Source organism: Maylandia zebra, linkage group LG11 (assembly GCF_041146795.1).
Source record: "Maylandia zebra isolate NMK-2024a linkage group LG11, Mzebra_GT3a, whole genome shotgun sequence".
Classification (NCBI taxonomy): domain Eukaryota; kingdom Metazoa; phylum Chordata; class Actinopteri; order Cichliformes; family Cichlidae; genus Maylandia; species Maylandia zebra.
This window is the reverse complement of record NC_135177.1, coordinates 38,200,004-38,217,151: the sequence shown is the minus strand read 5'-3', so window position 1 is coordinate 38,217,151 and position 17,148 is coordinate 38,200,004. Positions and strand designations below refer to the sequence as shown.

Genomic DNA, 17,148 nt, shown 5'->3' with positions numbered 1-17,148 from the left:
CATGTTTTCTTCGCGTCTCCTCAGACACAAACTGGACCTCTTTGTTCTTATTTTAACTGAAGACTGAAATTATGTGTAAATGATTTCTTTTCCTTTGCATGTGTCACGGTGTGTGCTGCAGCAGGCAGGGACCCAAACGCAGGACTCGTACACGGGATGAAAACTTAAAGCGGACACAGAGGAAAACACAGCAGGACAACGAGAGGACGGGGACAGGAGGGAACACAGCTGGGACCATCAGGGGGCGCCACGCCAGTGCCACAAATGTTGGGAAAAAAAAAAAGAAGTTGGTACTATTATTTCTAAATACAAAAAATAATCCCACGTTAATTAAAATGCAAAGTAAATCTTATTTAATAGAAATATTATTTGTTACAACATTACGCCCCCCCTCCCCGCACGGTGCGCCCCCTCCCTCCCGTATCATGGTTCCTTTTGGACGTCACCACATCAAAAAATCAACACAAGATGTCAAAACGGCCAAAACTGTCAGGTGGCCAGGGAAGAAAAAAGAGAAAAGAAGAGGAGGAGAAACGAGAAAAAGACAGAGGTAGGTAACGTTAGCCTACATGAAATTATTTGTCTGAATGTGATAGTAACCTAAATTTTTAGCATTAAGCTAATGTTACATGATTCGCTAATTGCTAATCAATAAATAGCTAGTTAACTGTTTTAACGTCAGTTAATATTGTGGAGGGGGCTAAATTGTTATGGAAAATAATAATGTAACGTTAGGTAATTACAGTACTCCCACCTTTCCCACCATTCCTCATTTGTATTCATCTTTTAAGCAGGTGTTTTTTGTTTACATTGTTATTGCCTTCTGGTTAGCTAACGTTTACCCTGCAGGTAATAGTCACATTTCCACCCCTGTATATATTATAGTTGTAAGCCTAGTTGTTAAAGTGCACATCATTAATGTTAATTAAGCAATATCACATGATAGGGAATGCTGTTTTTTAATATGAGCACTGCTGTGATTCGGTCAAAGATAATCATAACATAACATTCTCATATGATATTATACTGTTACTTTGCATTCTGCTATTCAGCATTTCACTGTAACGATGACAATAAATTGAATCTAATCTAATTTGCATATCAGTTAACATCATACATATATCTCTTTGGTTTTTCATTTATATTATATCATTTCATTTTATTCCTGGAATCATATGTTTTTATTATTAGACTTTAATACTCAGTGGTGTCACATACTCCTCTCTTCAGATGCACTGTTGAAGTTTCTAAATCCCACCCCTGGGCCATCTACCACATCTACCGCTGCTGCCTCCACTTCAGCAGCACAACCCACCAGTTTTGCAGCAGCATCAAGCGGTGTTATTGTATTTCATATATTCATTTTTTATTTTTTTGTATTCATTTATTTATTCATATATTTTTTTATCTTGTTAATTATTCTGATTGTGAATTTGCTTTCTTTAAGTAAAAAAAAAAAGGTCAAAGACAAAGCTATTCGGTTTCTTGTGAGTACATACACTACACTGCCGATGTAGGGGGGCGCCACCTAAAATCTTGCCTAGGGCGCCAGATTGGTTAGGGCCGGGCCTGGCTGGGACACATCAGACCTAACGAGACAGGGGGAAGCAAAACTAGATACACTGCACACAGGACAGGAACTATCAAAATAAAACAGGAAACACACAGACTCAGGACACACAGCTTACACAATGAGTGGGGAGACATGAAACGTGGGACATGGGAAATCACAGAGTATACACTGCTGAGGTAAATACTAAGGGAGGAACAATCACTAAAGAAAGCCAAAACCATGAACAACAATAAGAACATAGTGTTACGTTACGTAGTTACAACGTTTGAAACACAAAAACTCGTGACAGCATCCATCAATAGATAAATATGACACAAATAAAATCATGACTTTATTATAAATAACAGAAGGACATTTCTGTTTGTGGGTTCATTTTGAAGCTTCTAGTATTTTGAAGCACTGTGTTATTAATTCATTTATTTCACATGCTGGGTCCACGCCCTCATTTTATGTTTGACAGCGTTTTAGTAGGTAAAAGCTTAGACATGAGCTGAGCTGCGGTTTGGGGAAGGCCTCGAAGGGGCCAGGCAGAACCCGTGTACTACACAGAAGTGAAGAAGTTGGAGAATTGAAAAGGGAGGGTGGGGCTCGTAAATGAGAATAAACAGCTTGCAGAAGTGGGGGAACATATAGAGATGAGAATCAGAAGGGGCGTGTTTGGAGGCGGGGTCACACTCCTGAAATTCCGATACTTAATCTCCATTATTTGTTTCAGGAAGTGACCTTAATTGGTCGCGAGTGCCTAATGCTAGTTAGACTGACTATCAGTCTGCATCCACACATACTGCTAATTAGTAAAATCCAATCTAAACCGTAGAATTTCTCTCACTACAACTGGAGCTCCGCCTCCACAGATGCTCTGTTAGTACAGAGGTCATGATGGAAATATGTTATATGCAAATATATTTTTGTACATGTTAATATTTCATACATGTTACTGTGTTCTGTTTGCAGCGAGAGCAGCGACAAACTGGAGCTCAGTTCCTTCTGTAGGTTGTTAGGTTTTGTATTGTTGATTGTCATTTATGCTTAGAAATATTTAACCATATATGCTTAGAGGTGTATAATCAATTGTGTAGTGATAGGATGTGTGATCTTTAGCAGGCTGCAAAGGCTTGGTGTGTATTCCACACTGGAATGCACACCTACATCCTGGGAGCATGGGAAGAGGTCGTACCTTGTTTTATTGTTTTATGGTAGGATAAACGTGGCTGTATCTGTTTTAGGCTAAGTGCCTTTTGTTTAGATGAACTGTTGGACTTCCAGACCAGCAGGTTTAGGGAAGTCATTTATGGGGTCACACTCTGACCCCCCCCCCCACACACACACACACACACACACACACACACACACACACACACACACACACACACGGTACTCTTTGTTTGTATGTAGACGTCATATGTTAATGACCCTATGCATATTCATGTAACCACAATAAAAGGAGTGCTATGGGGAACCTGGCTGAGAGTCTGATGGAGGTCAAGTGGTGGGACGACACTTGGCTCCAGGCAGGTCTCCCTCATGCATGAGTAACACGAAGAACTCTGCCTACTTGGTGTTCAATGCTTTTGCTGTGTAATTATATTGTCTTCAACGTTCCAGCGAATAGGTTCAAGCTACAAACCTATCAAGGTACACCCATAAAGGTGATTCTGATGCCACACAGAGTCACGTCACGAGGTCGTCTGACTGCTCTCTCTCTCCCACCTGCTCCTGTGTTTCTGTGGCCACGCCCTCTGACCTCTCCTTCCTCCTCCTTCTCCTCCTCCTCAGCACCAGCAGCAGCAGGACGGCAGCGAGCAGCAGGAAGACCAGAGGCGAGATGGAATGAACTCTGTGAGAGTTCGATGACTCCGCCCTCCAGTTTACCCTCAGCCGGTTGTCCAGGCTCAGGTGAGACGCCTCACAGGTGTAGTTGTGTTTCCTCTGCAGCTCCTTTTCGTCGACCATCAATGTCTTCCTCACTTGGTAGAGGCCGTTCCCATTGGGCAGCACCGAGCCGATGCGCAGCTCGCCTTCGTCCACGGGCTGGCCGTCCCGCAGCAGGCTCAGGTTAATGTGGCGAGGGTAGAAGTCAGTGGCCAGGCAGGTGACCTGAGCCCCGCCCACCACTTGCCTGGTGATAAAGCGGAGTCGAGGCTTCACCCTTCGCATCACAAGGTGCTTCTCGCGCTCCAGGAAGTGTTGGAGCGTCCGCACACAGAACGGTAGATATATGTTTGAATACAGCATCTGGAAGGATGTTTTCTTTAGGGCGTCCCACTGGATCTCCCAGCCTTCCCTGACAGCATACGTGAAGTGGGTCATGTTGTAGAGCAGGCTGTCGGCGTCCTGCCCGTTGGAGCCGTCTCTGAACATGATGAGTGCCGGCTGGCCGTCCTCCAGTACCTCGCAGCCCGTTACCCTCTGCTGGACATGAACGCCATCGATGGTCAGGTTAAAGCGATGCTTCACCAGATTCAGCCTCTTCTTCATGCTGGAGTAAATGTCTCGTAGCACAGTCACGGGCTCCTGGCCCAGGTTGAGTTCCGCTTCGTGGTCAGATGCCGTGCTCGCCCTCATCACCCGGTCGACCTTTGAGTCATAGTATCCCACCTGGATGTCATCCAACATCAGAACAACAGTGAACTCTGGGAAGTGGGCAGAGCCTGGGATGTAGGAGGCAAGCGCCCAGAGGGAGTGTCGTCCTGTGCCTGATGGAACAAATTTACAACAATGTTACTTAAAATAACGTAAAACTTCAGGCTAATGTTCCCAAAGCTCCCGACCTCTGGGCTCTACCCTTCCCCACTACTGGCTCCTGCTGAACCCGATTATCATGCCATTGGCTGAGGTCGGAGTCCTGCAACCAGTGGCTGCTCTCCGTGGCCTGTGTAAGCACAGTGGTTGTTGTGTTGGTGTGTTAGCCTTGTTTGAGACATTTCATCCCAGAAGCGTGTTCAGTTCTAAAACCAAATGGTAAAAAGTCCCAGGTGCTTCATGTGCTTCATCACATGAACCATTGTAAAAAAACCCAAAAGCATGTAGGTCATTATCAGGTTTTGGGTGAAACCATTGTTTCACTCTATATCACAGGTGTCAAACTCCAGGCCTCGAGGGCACAACTGTACCCTCAAACACAATAATAACATGGACTGAACCACCACTCACAACCACTAGCACTTTATATAGCCTCTGTAGAAACTATCTACACCCTCACTTATCTTAACTGCACTACTGTATAGCTCTGTGTAAATAATCATTCTGTACATTCAATAATCTTTAATCCTACAACTGTTTACAACTTGCATAGTTCCCATTTCTGTATAGCTGTATATCTCAGATTCTGTAAAGTTATTTATTTCATATTCTGTATAGTTTTTCATATTTATATCCTGTTCATATCCTGTACATAGCTTGTACTCACTACAGCCTGTACATACTTATAGTTATAGAATATTCACAACATACTTCATACCGTGTACATTATAACTGTCACGACCTGCGGGGTCGGCAAGGCACTGATCAGCAATCTCTCTCCCCCTCCCCTGTTTTGCCGGGGCGGAACTCATGGCAGGTTCACGCCCTCAGCCCACGCCCTCCCGGATCATGCACACCTGGGCCTCATCAGACCAGCTGGTATATCAGAAGGAGGAGATCAGCTGTTCAACGCTGGATTGTTGTGAAGACTCCTGTCAGTACACGTCGAGCCCTAGTTTCCCACACTTCCGCCTCAGAAAGTAACATTTGTCTCTCTGTTCTAGATTCCCCGGACCCGTCCCCGTGTTTCCCCGTGTGGAGCGTGTAAGAGGTGGCTGGTCACTAGCGGAGAGAGGTTGGCGTGAGCGTGTGTGTGATCCCCTTGTTTTCCCTGGAGCCCTGGAACCCGTCCTCGCACATCTTGTATATAGCACTGTCCTCGCACTGCCTGTAAATACACTTGGTGAAGATTTTTGTGAATAAACGGTCTCTGTTACAACGCACTCCGGAGTCCTGCGAGTGGATCCTCAGAGCAACCCGTGACAATAACATACCATAATAGACCCATTTCTGTCATGGTTCGGCTGTGTGGCAGGCAGGAGAAGGACCCAAACGCAAACTCACGGAGACGAAACGTAAACTCAAAAACACAGCTTTAATGCTGGCATAAAGTGAAACAAAAAACAGTACTAAACTTAAACTGGGGAGACTAAAGCACGAGGAGCCACAGGGAAAAATCACACAGCTATGAGGGAGACTACGACACTGACAAAGAGAAACACAGGGCTTAAATACACAGAGGGATAACGAGGGAATGAGACACAGAAGGAGGGCACAGCTGGGAGAAATCAGGACTGGACGAGACAGAGACGCAAAACTAGAAACACTCACATGAGGCATGGACCTTCAAAGTAAAACAGGAAGTATCACACAGAGACGCGAACTAGACACAGTGGAGACAGCAACTAAGAAACAGAGACAAACCATAAGGCAGAGGTCTAAGAACCAAAATACACAGAGGGAAATACTCAGCTTTGAACACAAGAGACTAGACTAGAGGGAGTAACAAAAGACCAACCATGAGAACATAATGCACAATGCAGGGTGACAGAAAACAAGAAACTCAAACATGCAAAGACCCACAATAAACAGAACAGAGGGGGCACAGAGAGACATGAAGGGCAGGGGAGACTTAACATGGGTTGAAACACAAGGGGGAACTAATAAGCAAATGAACATAGGAGGCCTAATGAGCTAAACATACTATAAACATCAAAATGAACTAGAACTCAAAACACTGGGTCCTAAGACCCAGGATCGTGACAATTTCTGTAATATACTTACATATCTATACTATTGCTAATATATATTGTAATATATCTATATCACTAAAGCACTTCTGGATGGATGCAAACTGCATTTCGTTGCCCTGTACTTGTGCATTTGCAATGACAATAAAGTTGAATTCTATTCTATTCTATTCTATTCTATCTTGACAGCAAAATTATTTCAAGCAAGGAAAATTCATTTCTGCGTGCAGGAAATGTGTTTTAATGTTTGCTATCATTCAATTTCAATTTCAATTTTATTTATGTAGCACCAAATCACAACAGCAGTCGCCTCAAGGTGCTTTACATTGTAAGGTAGACCCTACAATAATACATACAGAGAAAATCCCAACAATCATATGACCCCCTATGAGCAAGCACTCTGGTGACAGTGGGAAGGAAAAACTCCCTTTTAACAGGAAGAAACCTCCGGCAGAACCAGGCTCAGGGAGGGGCGGGGCCATCTGCTGTGATTGGTTGGGGTGAGAGATTCATATACACACACAATAACAGCCCCTCTCACTCAGCTCTGTGTGCTGACAGACCTGCCCCACATGGCTGGGACATTTGACCTCAGAACTGAAGAAGCTTCTCGAATGAAACGTCTTCAAGCAACTTAAAGAAGTCCAGACGCTTTTCTTCCCGGGCTCCTTAGACTACTCAGGGATTAATAAAGTATTCTAGTTCTGATTTGGTGTTATATAAATAAAATTGATCTGAACTGAATTGAAAATTTAATATTTTTGATCAATTATTAAATGATTTAACTAGAGATGGACCGATCCGATATTACGTATCGGTATCGGTCCATCGGTCCATATGCGTATCGGTATCGGCTACACCTAGTCACTTCCGTATGTCCTCGTTAATAACCCGGTCCCATCTCGTTATTCCCATTCTCCATCGGAGCACGTGCATCTCCGTGTTGGCCCGCATTGACCACACATGAGCAGGCCCTAAACACCACGGAGATCGTGGTGTTTAGGGCCTGCTCATGTGTGGTCAATGCGGGCCAACATGCGCAGCCATTTTCCCATGAGTCGATCTGGCATTTTTGTGTCACAAAGTACACCAGTGACCTCTCGCCATTTTAACCAGGCTGCATTATTCGTGCTCGGACATCGGAGGTGATATTTCCGTTGTAGCTGATGACTGAACACAGGTAGCGGAACTTCAACTCTGTGTTATGATGGTGCCATCAGTTTGGGGAGTCTCCTTCCAGGTATTCAGTTTTTTTCATATTGACCCCCATACCATAGTTGTCGAGCCGGGTCTTCCAGAGTTGAGTTGTCGTTTGAGTCTCTTCCCTGACCATATGAAGACAATCTTACCAAACAAAACGAGGCACACTGATGTCTAGATTTCACATAATTTCATGATGTGGTAAATGATGAATACCTGGGAAAGGAGAAGTGTGAAATCTGTCATGGTCCTGAGTCTGTGGACTTTTTCTGTTTGTATTAGTTATCCTTGATTTCATGATGTGTTTTTGCTCGTCTCTTGGTTTTGATTTCTGTCTCTAGTATTCCCCTCTTCTCAGGTCCTTTGCATTTCTTGTGTTCTAGTTCTTTGGTTGTGGTTCTGTGCTCCTTCTGTTTAGTGTACACTCATCCCTGCCGGTGTGTTCCCTTTGTTCTCTGTCAGCTGTATCCCCTCGTCAAGTCCGCGTCTGTTATGTTTCCTATTTTACTTTGAAAGTCTGTGTCCTATGTCAGTGTTTTGAGTTTTGCTTCCCCTGGTGTTGTCATGTCAGATTACGCCCAGCTGTGCTCTCCACCTGTGTCTCATTCCCCTCTTTATCCTTCAGTGTAGCCCTGTGTTTCTCCCTCATGCTGTGTGTTTCCCTGTGTGCCTCCACGTATGCTTAGTTTTCCTGATTCCCAGTTTAGGTTTTGTATGTTTTTTTGTTCAGTAATAAAGCTGCTTTTTGACTTAGACTTTCGCCTCTGTTGAATCTGCACTTTGGGTCAATCCCTGCCTGCCACACAGCCCTAACATGACGAAATCCTTACAAATGCTGTCAAAGTTAGGGTTTTTTTTTTTTTTTCTTCCTTTTCTAAAATCAAGTTTGAATCCAGTTTTTACACTATGCCGAGCAACATTTTAAATGTACAGAGAGATTAAAAAGTTTGAACCTGTAAAATCAGTCTGACATCACAGGTCCATCGGTGAAATCACTAACCATGTTTTTATCTTTTACTTTTGATTTAAAAATGTGACATTTGAGTCTCTGAATGATTGAATTAATCAGGACGTTGAATCGAACAGATAACCAAACACTGACAGATACAGGTACAGTCAGACAGGTGAGCACAGCAGCTTTCACTACCTGAGCTCATGGTGCGGTGGAGCAACAGAGACATCAACATCAGCTGCAGGACAAACATGTCGATGAAGCTGATCAGTCCTGATCTATTCCGGTTGGTCCTGATCCGTATTCGATCCGTCTGTGTCTCAGAGAGTCTTCACTTTCATTTTCTGAGCTCTGAGTTCCGGGGCAGTTTAGGCCAATCAGCATCCTTCTTTCACTGTCTCTGGGCAGATTTGAGGATTGTGACCAATCAGACAAAAATAATAAAAACGGTTCGCATTCTTTGCCACGGCTGCAGCATGACCAGCTTAACCTGGACTGTTTGTCCAGCAGCTGCTTCTTTGAGTGTGTCCATGAACACGTTATTAAAAAGTCGTTATTTGACTTCCTGAGTTTGTAAAATGAATAAAATCTGCTATTCGGTTTTTAAGTGATGACATGATGAGTCCTGCTTCCAGGCCCGAAGTAGTCTGCATTTAATAAGGCTTTTGTGTTTTTAATATGTTTTAATGCTTTGTATCTTGTTCTATTTAATCTCAACAAGCCCCTAAAAACAGTCAGTGATTGCTGTCGGCCTCTTTCGGTTTTATTACCGCTAATCGTTTTAAAGCTCAGTTTTAAACCTCACGATGTAACTCCAGCCCAGCAGCAGTATATTAATGACTAACCTCGTATTGTGGATGGATTATCTCAGTTGTTCTCCTGACTGAAGTTTGGTCCGTTTACAGCATCCTGCCATGCGATTACATTTGTCCCGAACCATCAAGTTAACTTTTATCAAGTGGAAAAAAGTTAGCATTCATCCTCCAGCTTCACTGTGTTTATGCTAACATAGCTGTGTTGCTAGCGGCCACGTAGCACATCATTATATACCAGCTAGCCCAACTTCAGTAACCCTACAAACGTCACTGCTGTTTAGTTTCCTGTCTTCATTTATGTTGGAAGTGATAGCAGAGCTGTACGTTTGAATGCTTAAGAAATCTCTCAGTCAGAACATGCTATATCATGTTTAGGTGGAAGCTAGCGAGCTAACTTCCTGCTAACTTCTAACTCTGTTAAATGTAATAAATTTGGTTTTCATGGATGTTAAACGTAATTGTTTCACCTGGTAAAGCAGCAACGCTGATCATTTTATTAAAGATGAAAGAATTTAGAAGTTTTTCAACTCTCAGTAATGCTACAGTGATCATTTGACTTTGGGACCTGCAGCAGAGTTTGGGCCCAGACATGGCTAATGACGTCAGACTTAAAGACCTGATTGTAAGGAAACAAGAAGGAAATGAGCCTGTGACTTTCTGCCCCAAAAGTGTCAGTGCTGGACTCATGCAGACACAGATAATCCAGAGTACATCACGGTCAGGCCGACACAGGTGAGCTCTGAAACAGGCTGAAGGGTTCAGGTCATACTAACTAAAGGTGCAGGTAAATATTAATAAATAACAATCATAATAAAGCAGAGGCTCGTTAGCAACCTGCTGACCTGTTGTCCTTAAAGTGAGTGTGGAGCTGCAGGTGCAGTGTGTGGATTCAGACATTAGGCTGTGATACTGACCTTTGCCCTGCTTTCTGCCTGCAGGCTCTAAAAGTGGAAGCAGAGCTGGAAACATGAGTGGCTGAGTCAGAAGCTGTCACGCTGATCCTCAGCCAATCACACACCACCGCTGACACACACACACACACACACACACACACACTGGTTTTCATATCTTAGTGAGGACATCCCATTGACATAATGCTTTCCCTAGCTGCTTACCCTCACCATCAAAAATGAATGCCTAACCCAACTGTAACCCTGACACTAAAACCACATTTTGAGCCTCAAAATTACCTTCAAACCCGCAGGGACAGACATGATGTCCCCATAAGGGCTGTTGGTCCCCACAAGTATAGTGGCATGCCAATTCTCTGTCCTCACAAAAACGTCTAAACGTGTACACACACACACACACACTGCAGTGAGTCAGTGGTTTCTAAAAACGCCCTTGTCCAGCGTGTCCTCATCTTTCCAGGAAAAACAGGAAGTTAAAAATACAGATGCACCTGTGCTGCTCAGAAATGCATCTGTGCGACCTCTTACCCACTTCAGTACACACACACACACGCACACATTTGTGGTCCTCTGTGTCAGGTATCTCTGGATGTTATGTGTGGACTGTTTTTTCTTGTTTATTTGACATGTTTCAGTCACGTGTTCATTTCTCCTGCCAGCAGGGGGCAGTTCAATTCAATTTAAGTGATATAGCACCGCCACAAGAACAGCCGGCTCAAGGAGCTTTATACTGTCAGGCAAAGACTACAGTGTTACACAGAAACTCCATTTAGACGACCTCGTGTGTGAGCAAGCACTTTGGTGACAGTGGGAAGGAAAAACTCCCTTTTAACAGGAAGAAACCTCCAGCAGAACCAGGCTCAGGGACTGGCTGGGGTGAGGAGAGCTGCACTGACAGTGCTGTTATGAAGTAAACCTGAACATGTTTAAATCACAGAGCAGGAAGTGCCCCTCTCACCGTGTTTAACAACATCAAACAGGAAGTGGAGAACCCGAAACATTTAAACACAACTTATTTTTCCTCTAAGCTCCTCCTCCTCATCATCATTAAAGGAGAACACTTTCAGAAAGTATTTTAATTCTGAAAGAAACAAAATTCAAAGTTCATCTGACAGCCCTGCTCTGTACTTTATTATGGCGGGCCAACACTATTTTACTTTGGCGGGGCACTGCACTTTGCCATTGAGGCTGTTTTTTCAGTTTTTGTACTCATCTTCATTTCATGAAACTGTAGCAATATTTAGTTTCTACAACAAAAAGAAAATGAATAAAAGTCAACATTCTTCATGATCGCTTTATTTTTGCTGTTTGGGAACAAACTGAAAACACCCAAACATTTTCAACTCATGTATCACATAAAAAAAATAAAAAATAGGCTCTTATTTACAAAATCTTACACACAGGTAACTTCCTGTTACTACAGTAAATAATGCAACAACAAGTATCTAAAAAAAACAAACATTTTCTCTGTTTTCACTGACAGGAAACAGCTGAATCAGAGGGGAATGGCTGTCAGGTCAGATCTCGAGGCAGAGCTGAGGCTCCGCCCTCAACCCGTGTCCTGGTGGAGAGACCGTTGGACCGTTTAAAGGGGACGCTGTCCTCAGAAGATGGGAACCACCTGAGAGGAGTTCTCAGAGTTCTGATCTACCTGAAGAAGAGAAAGAAAAACGAATGGATGACATCATCAGGACAGGATTAGCTGACAGCAGACCGCCAAACGACCCCGTGATGTCCAAAGTGCTGCTGCTGTCGCTGAGATCACACTAAGTTAAACTGGCGCGCTCACCTCACTGTATACGGGGGGAGGGGGGCAGTGAAGTTCAGGCGCTCTCATTATGAGCCCACCCTCCTCCTCCTCGTCCTCGGTGCCATCGTAGTCGTGGAGCAGCGGCGTGCGGGGGCCGTCCACCCTGAGGTCGCGGTGGATGTTGCTGTAGCTGGGTGGAGCCGAGGGGAAGGAGGTCCAGCTGGAGCCGGCCTGGCTACACATGCTGCTCGTCCGGCTGCCCACGCCGCTGAACGGGATCGTTCCGATGACCAGCGGCAGCTCCAGAGTCAGCTTCTCGCTGCCGGGGATGTGCAGGTAGATCTGAGGGGGTGGGGCTACAGGTTAAGCCTGCATCATTCCATTTTACTCATTTTACTTCTGATCTTATGACAACATTAGTGGTCTCTCACCATGAGAGCGTAGTCCACCTGGATGATGTCACAGCCAAGCAGAGAGGGCTTCAGTTTGGGCACCTTGATGGTCCTGCCCTGCCACATGTCGCACATCCCAGAAATTATGTGGTTTCCTCGCACCGCCGACAGCTTCTGACGCAACACCTGCACACAGGAAACCGCACAGGTCACACTTCCTGTCCCATGGCACTCACGTCTGAAAGTAAAGGTTAGGGCGTCACCTTGGTGCGTCCGTCCACGGCATACGAGTGTTTGGCGATGATGGCAGCCTTCGGCACCACAATGCGGGAGCACGTGTTCTCGAACTTGGCGTTGATGAAGATGTCCTCGCCCTCGCAGAAGCCCTTCCTGTCGATTTGAGCGCTAATGGACACCTGGCCATCAGGGATGAACATGCAGGTGACTTTCTTCTGAGCGGAGGCTGCCACCGGCGCCTGAGGGGAGGGGGAGGAGTTAATGAGCAGCACAGGTGACATCTCACAGCAGAGCTGTGCTGCATGGCCTTATGCAAGGATTATTCTGAACTGCACAGTTCAGAATAATCCTTCTTTACTGATACTGAGCCCCCCTTACTTTGAGCTCCACCCCCTTTAAGACTACTATCCTCTGACTGGCTACCCCTCACTGACAACAGATGGGTAGGGTTCTAGCCCTCTCTATGACATCACAGAGATCAGAGAGTAGAAAAGCCTGTAACAAACTGAGCGTTTCTCCGTGTCTGATATGAACATCTAACAGTAGAACAGGAAGTCAGCGGCAGGAGATGTGCATTAACCAGAATCTACTTCCTGTCTGAAGTTTGATTCCCGGGCGTTTCGTACCAGCAGGTCGGCTCGGTTCACGTCCAGCGGCTCCTCCACCTCAAATTCCTTCTCACACTGCAGGACATGCTCGGACGGGCGGCGCAGCTCGGCCCGCACGTAATACCGCACCGAGCCCAACTTCCCTCTGAAGGACGACACCAGGCACCTGAAAGCAGAGCAGTGGCGTTCAGCAGCATGATCAACACGCCATCAGAAAGCAGCGGCGGGACTGGAAACTCACCCGGGTGGCGGCAGCTCGAAGCCGAACTGGAAGCTGAAGGTTTTACCAGCAGGAAGCAGGAAGCAGCCGTCAGAGTCTGAGACACAGGAAATAAGTAATGAACAACTTCCTGTTTCACATTAAAGCTCAATTCTCTGACTGCAGAAAATGGAGCTTTTACTTCTTGGGAGTAAAAAGAGCGACTTCCTCCGTTTCTTTTTGTTTTTATCCTGTCTCACATCCTGCAGTTCCTCTGGAGTCCAGCAGAGACAGTAGTGAGCCAGACCCGCAGACTCCTATGTTAAAATGAACATGTTTACAGAGTGAAGCAGACACTGCTCTGGTCCCTGAAGACAATCTCCTCCTTCATTCGTGGGTTTTTATAAGTACAATTAAAGTTTGCATTACATCAGTCAATCACTGAGAGACTGCAGGAAATCCTAAAATCATGCAGATTCAGATTCTTCCGCGTGTTTCTCTAACTGATCTGGATAATAAAGTTTTTTTTATGTGAGCTTTGAATCGATACCTGTATTGATTAACTAATTCCTGTACTGTCTGATCTCGGAGCTTCACCTGGGCTAAGCGCCTCCTCCAGCCGCACATCCTCGTCGTACTTCAGGTACTCCACCTCCTGGCTCCTCCCGCGCTTCTTGCGGGGCTGGACGCGCGCGCAGCCGGCGGCGGTGACGCGGAGGCCGTCCACCCTGCAGGGCTGCTCGGCCTCCAGCTGCACGGAGCCGGACAGCTTGTCCCCGCTGCTATAGAAGGCGCGGCCGGGTTCGGAAAACACCACCCGGAACAGCCGCAGCCTGCTGGCCGGGGACAGAACCATGACGACGGCCGAAACGGACCGGAAGTCAAGGGGTCAGAGTGTCACGGAGCGACGGTGAAATGTCCGGTTAGTGCAGAAACCGCCACCGAGGCGCGAAAACAAAATGAAATAAGGGTTTAATGAACCAGGGAAGCTGCTAAATTAGAGAACTGGAAGTGCCACCGGGCCAGGCTGTCGGTACCGTCTGTGATTCTTTCTGTAAACAACCCCGGCCCGTTTTATACCGCAGGAGGGGCGGGGGTCCCGCTACCCTCCGAGCAGCACGTGCGGACAGCGTGAACTCGCCAAGCCTCTGCTACAGGGAACTCTGTGATTGGCCGGCCCAGAACGTCAGCCAATCGGAGCGCGAAGTGGACGCGTGAACAGTGCGTGAAATGGACTGTGGGCGGGGCGTCAAGCTGGCGGGCCATAAATGAGAGAGAGCGCCCAAAGAGCGGAGTCATCAGAGTGAGAATAGAAACCTTCAGTAAACAGCTCGTATACACAGGCAGCGACACCTCCATCCACAGCTTACACCCATCGCCATACACTACACCTCCATCCACAGCTTACACCCATCACTATGCCTGGGTGGAGGTCAGGGCTGGACTGGGACAAAAAAATCGGCCTGGGCATTTTGACTAGAGACCGGCCCACCAGGTATTATAGGAAAAACCATAAAGCCTTTGAATGAAAACAAACGCTGTTGTCACAGTGATGGACGCTGTCTTGTTGGTATATATGTATCAGTCTCATAAACTTAAATCTACACCATCCTCCTTATTCTGGTATTCTAAACAGTACCCGAAAGTAGACTGCTTGGTCGAGTTAACCTGAACTATCTACAACACATGGTGAAAACCTGAAATTAAGACAGAGGAGACTAGAGGTGAGACATGATCATTACTGATTACTGATGACAGATTTAGATATATTTTCATAAACCATTCATTTTCCACATCAATAAACAGCATGGCAGGGCAAAATATTCTTTCTAACATGGCAACCTTTACAAAGTGAAAGGAGATAGAAAGACAGCTGAGAAAGAATAAAACTTAATTGACTTTTTGATGGCATTTTACACACAGCACTGGTACAGTATCTAGAAAATGTGGGAAATACTGGCATCATATACAGTACTTCTGAAGAAATTATGATGGGACCCTAAAAAAATTACTATGTACAATAACCCTAAACAAAACATATTAATGCCCTACCTGGCCCCCTGGCAACACTTTGCTAGACCCGCCCCTGCACAGTTACCAGCTGTCAGCTACTTAGAAAAGGATCCTGGTGTTATTAGTCTCTCAGAAACAGTTCATAACTTCCCTACACAGAATAACTCCAGCTTTGTGTCTTTTTCATTCTAGCTGAAGTCCGGGACAAACTGTGTTCCTTTTCACTTCAATACGAAACGCATAATATTTTCTCTGAATACGAGACAATTCCGTTTTTTTTACGGGACAGTTGGAAACTCTACTAACTAACCTTATAAATAAAATAAGATAAAACAAGTTCAACATCAGTAACATCATAGCACCCGCCCAGCAGTATATAAACTCCGTCATGCTAGCTAGTACGCAGTACGAGTTACTGTAACTGACTGTAAAAAGTCAGCAAAACGAAAATAAACTCCACCTAAACTTGGTTCATATCTGACCCAGATAGACTGCAGGTCATAACTTCTTACCTGAAGTTCAGTTCATCGCCTCGGGTCTCTGCTCCTCCTGCCTTTCCGTCATCCACCTGCCAGCGTGTTGCATCTGCTGGCCTCCATCACTTGCTAATGTTACTGAATCTGTGGAAGCTCCGCAATAGCCAAACAACTGAGTTATTTTTACACATCTCCCAGCATCTGGCCAATCCACCACCTTTCAGTGTGTATACCGTTACGGAAAAAAAACAAACAAACCCATCGGCCCACCGGGCAAATGCCGATGGCCAGTCCGGCTATGGTGGAGCTGTACGCCATGGCTAGAACCAGACTGAGAGACAGCTCCATCCATCAGGCTGTCAGGATGCTGAACTCTCTCCCTGCTCTTACACACACCAACTCCAGACCTCCATCCACCTCTTCCCTCTGAACCCCCCCAGACATAAATAAAACAAACTGAACATCCACCATCACCCTTTCACTGACTGCCCCCCCCCACACACGAACTCTTGCCCACAGTCACTATGGTTGTGTTGGACACTGTTGTTTATGAAAGACTGCATTGTGTTGTATATTAGACTTCTATTTTTTAATCTTTATATTGTTTTACTGTAACACTGAGGGCTGTGTGTGTTTGACTCCACCCACACATACCTATACACTACACCACCACCAGCTCACACCCATCACCATCCAGCTACAGCTGATCACCACCTACAGGAAACCTGAGAGCTGACACACAGCCGGAGCCGGTGCACGGCTCACGTAAAAGATACTTTCACACTTTTATAACTGTCCATGTACGGTCTCACATGTGCATGGGGTGGTGCTCTTTTTGTGTTTTGCCGAATGCTCTTCCAGTTTGTGAGGTCACATCCAATCAAAATCCTCAAATTTTACTCATTAAAGCTCAGCCCTCACAGACAGTTTGTTATGATTACCTGTCGGTCACAGAGGCCACGCCCCTATTTACAGTGGCTTGCAAAAGTATTTGGCCCCCTTGAACTTTCCCACATTTTGCAGTTATTTATTTGTAAAACATGTTTGGAATCATGTCTGATTTTCGTTCCACTCCTCACGTGTTTGTGTTGGTCTTTCATGTGGAATTCCAATAACATTGATTCATGTTTGTGGCTGTAATGTGACAAAATGTGGGAAAGTTGAAAGGGGCCGAATACTTTTGCATCCACTGTATGTAAACAGTTGAGTTCTGGTGCAGGTGAAACAGCCCACACTGCTTACATAACAGA

At 45.5% G+C, this 17,148-nt stretch overlaps 2 protein-coding genes and 1 long non-coding RNA gene across 4 annotated transcripts; 1 reads left to right on the top strand and 2 right to left on the bottom strand.

Annotated features, from left to right (window-relative positions):
- Positions 1–543: 543 nt before the first annotated feature.
- LOC101475733 (major histocompatibility complex class I-related protein 1-like) lies at positions 544–8,815 on the bottom strand. Its single transcript, XM_004572154.4, has 2 exons — positions 8,693–8,815; positions 544–4,269 (listed from the first exon to the last, which is right to left on the bottom strand). Exons 1-2 carry the CDS (start codon positions 8,748–8,750, stop codon positions 3,245–3,247), a joined length of 1,083 nt encoding a protein of 360 aa, XP_004572211.2. The 5' UTR covers positions 8,751–8,815; the 3' UTR covers positions 544–3,244.
- LOC143421205 (uncharacterized) lies at positions 3,229–5,636 on the top strand. Its single transcript, XR_013100929.1, has 3 exons — positions 3,229–3,469; positions 5,133–5,249; positions 5,320–5,636. It is a non-coding gene; the product is annotated as an uncharacterized LOC143421205 (long non-coding RNA).
- Positions 8,816–11,503: 2,688 nt separating the features above from the next.
- On the bottom strand, positions 11,504–14,456 carry LOC143421203 (thioredoxin-interacting protein-like). 2 transcript variants are annotated; one of them, XM_076890411.1, is made up of 8 exons: positions 14,007–14,168; positions 13,612–13,726; positions 13,452–13,527; positions 13,229–13,376; positions 12,629–12,841; positions 12,405–12,551; positions 12,013–12,315; positions 11,504–11,874 (listed from the first exon to the last, which is right to left on the bottom strand). In XM_076890411.1, exons 1-8 carry the CDS (start codon positions 14,034–14,036, stop codon positions 11,827–11,829), a joined length of 1,080 nt encoding a protein of 359 aa, XP_076746526.1. In that variant the 5' UTR covers positions 14,037–14,168; the 3' UTR covers positions 11,504–11,826. The 2 variants fall into 2 exon arrangements, with proteins under 2 accessions (XP_076746526.1, XP_076746525.1); XM_076890410.1 differs by lacking the exon at positions 13,612–13,726 and having other exon boundaries at positions 14,007–14,456.
- Between the last annotated feature and the right edge of the window lie 2,692 nt (positions 14,457–17,148).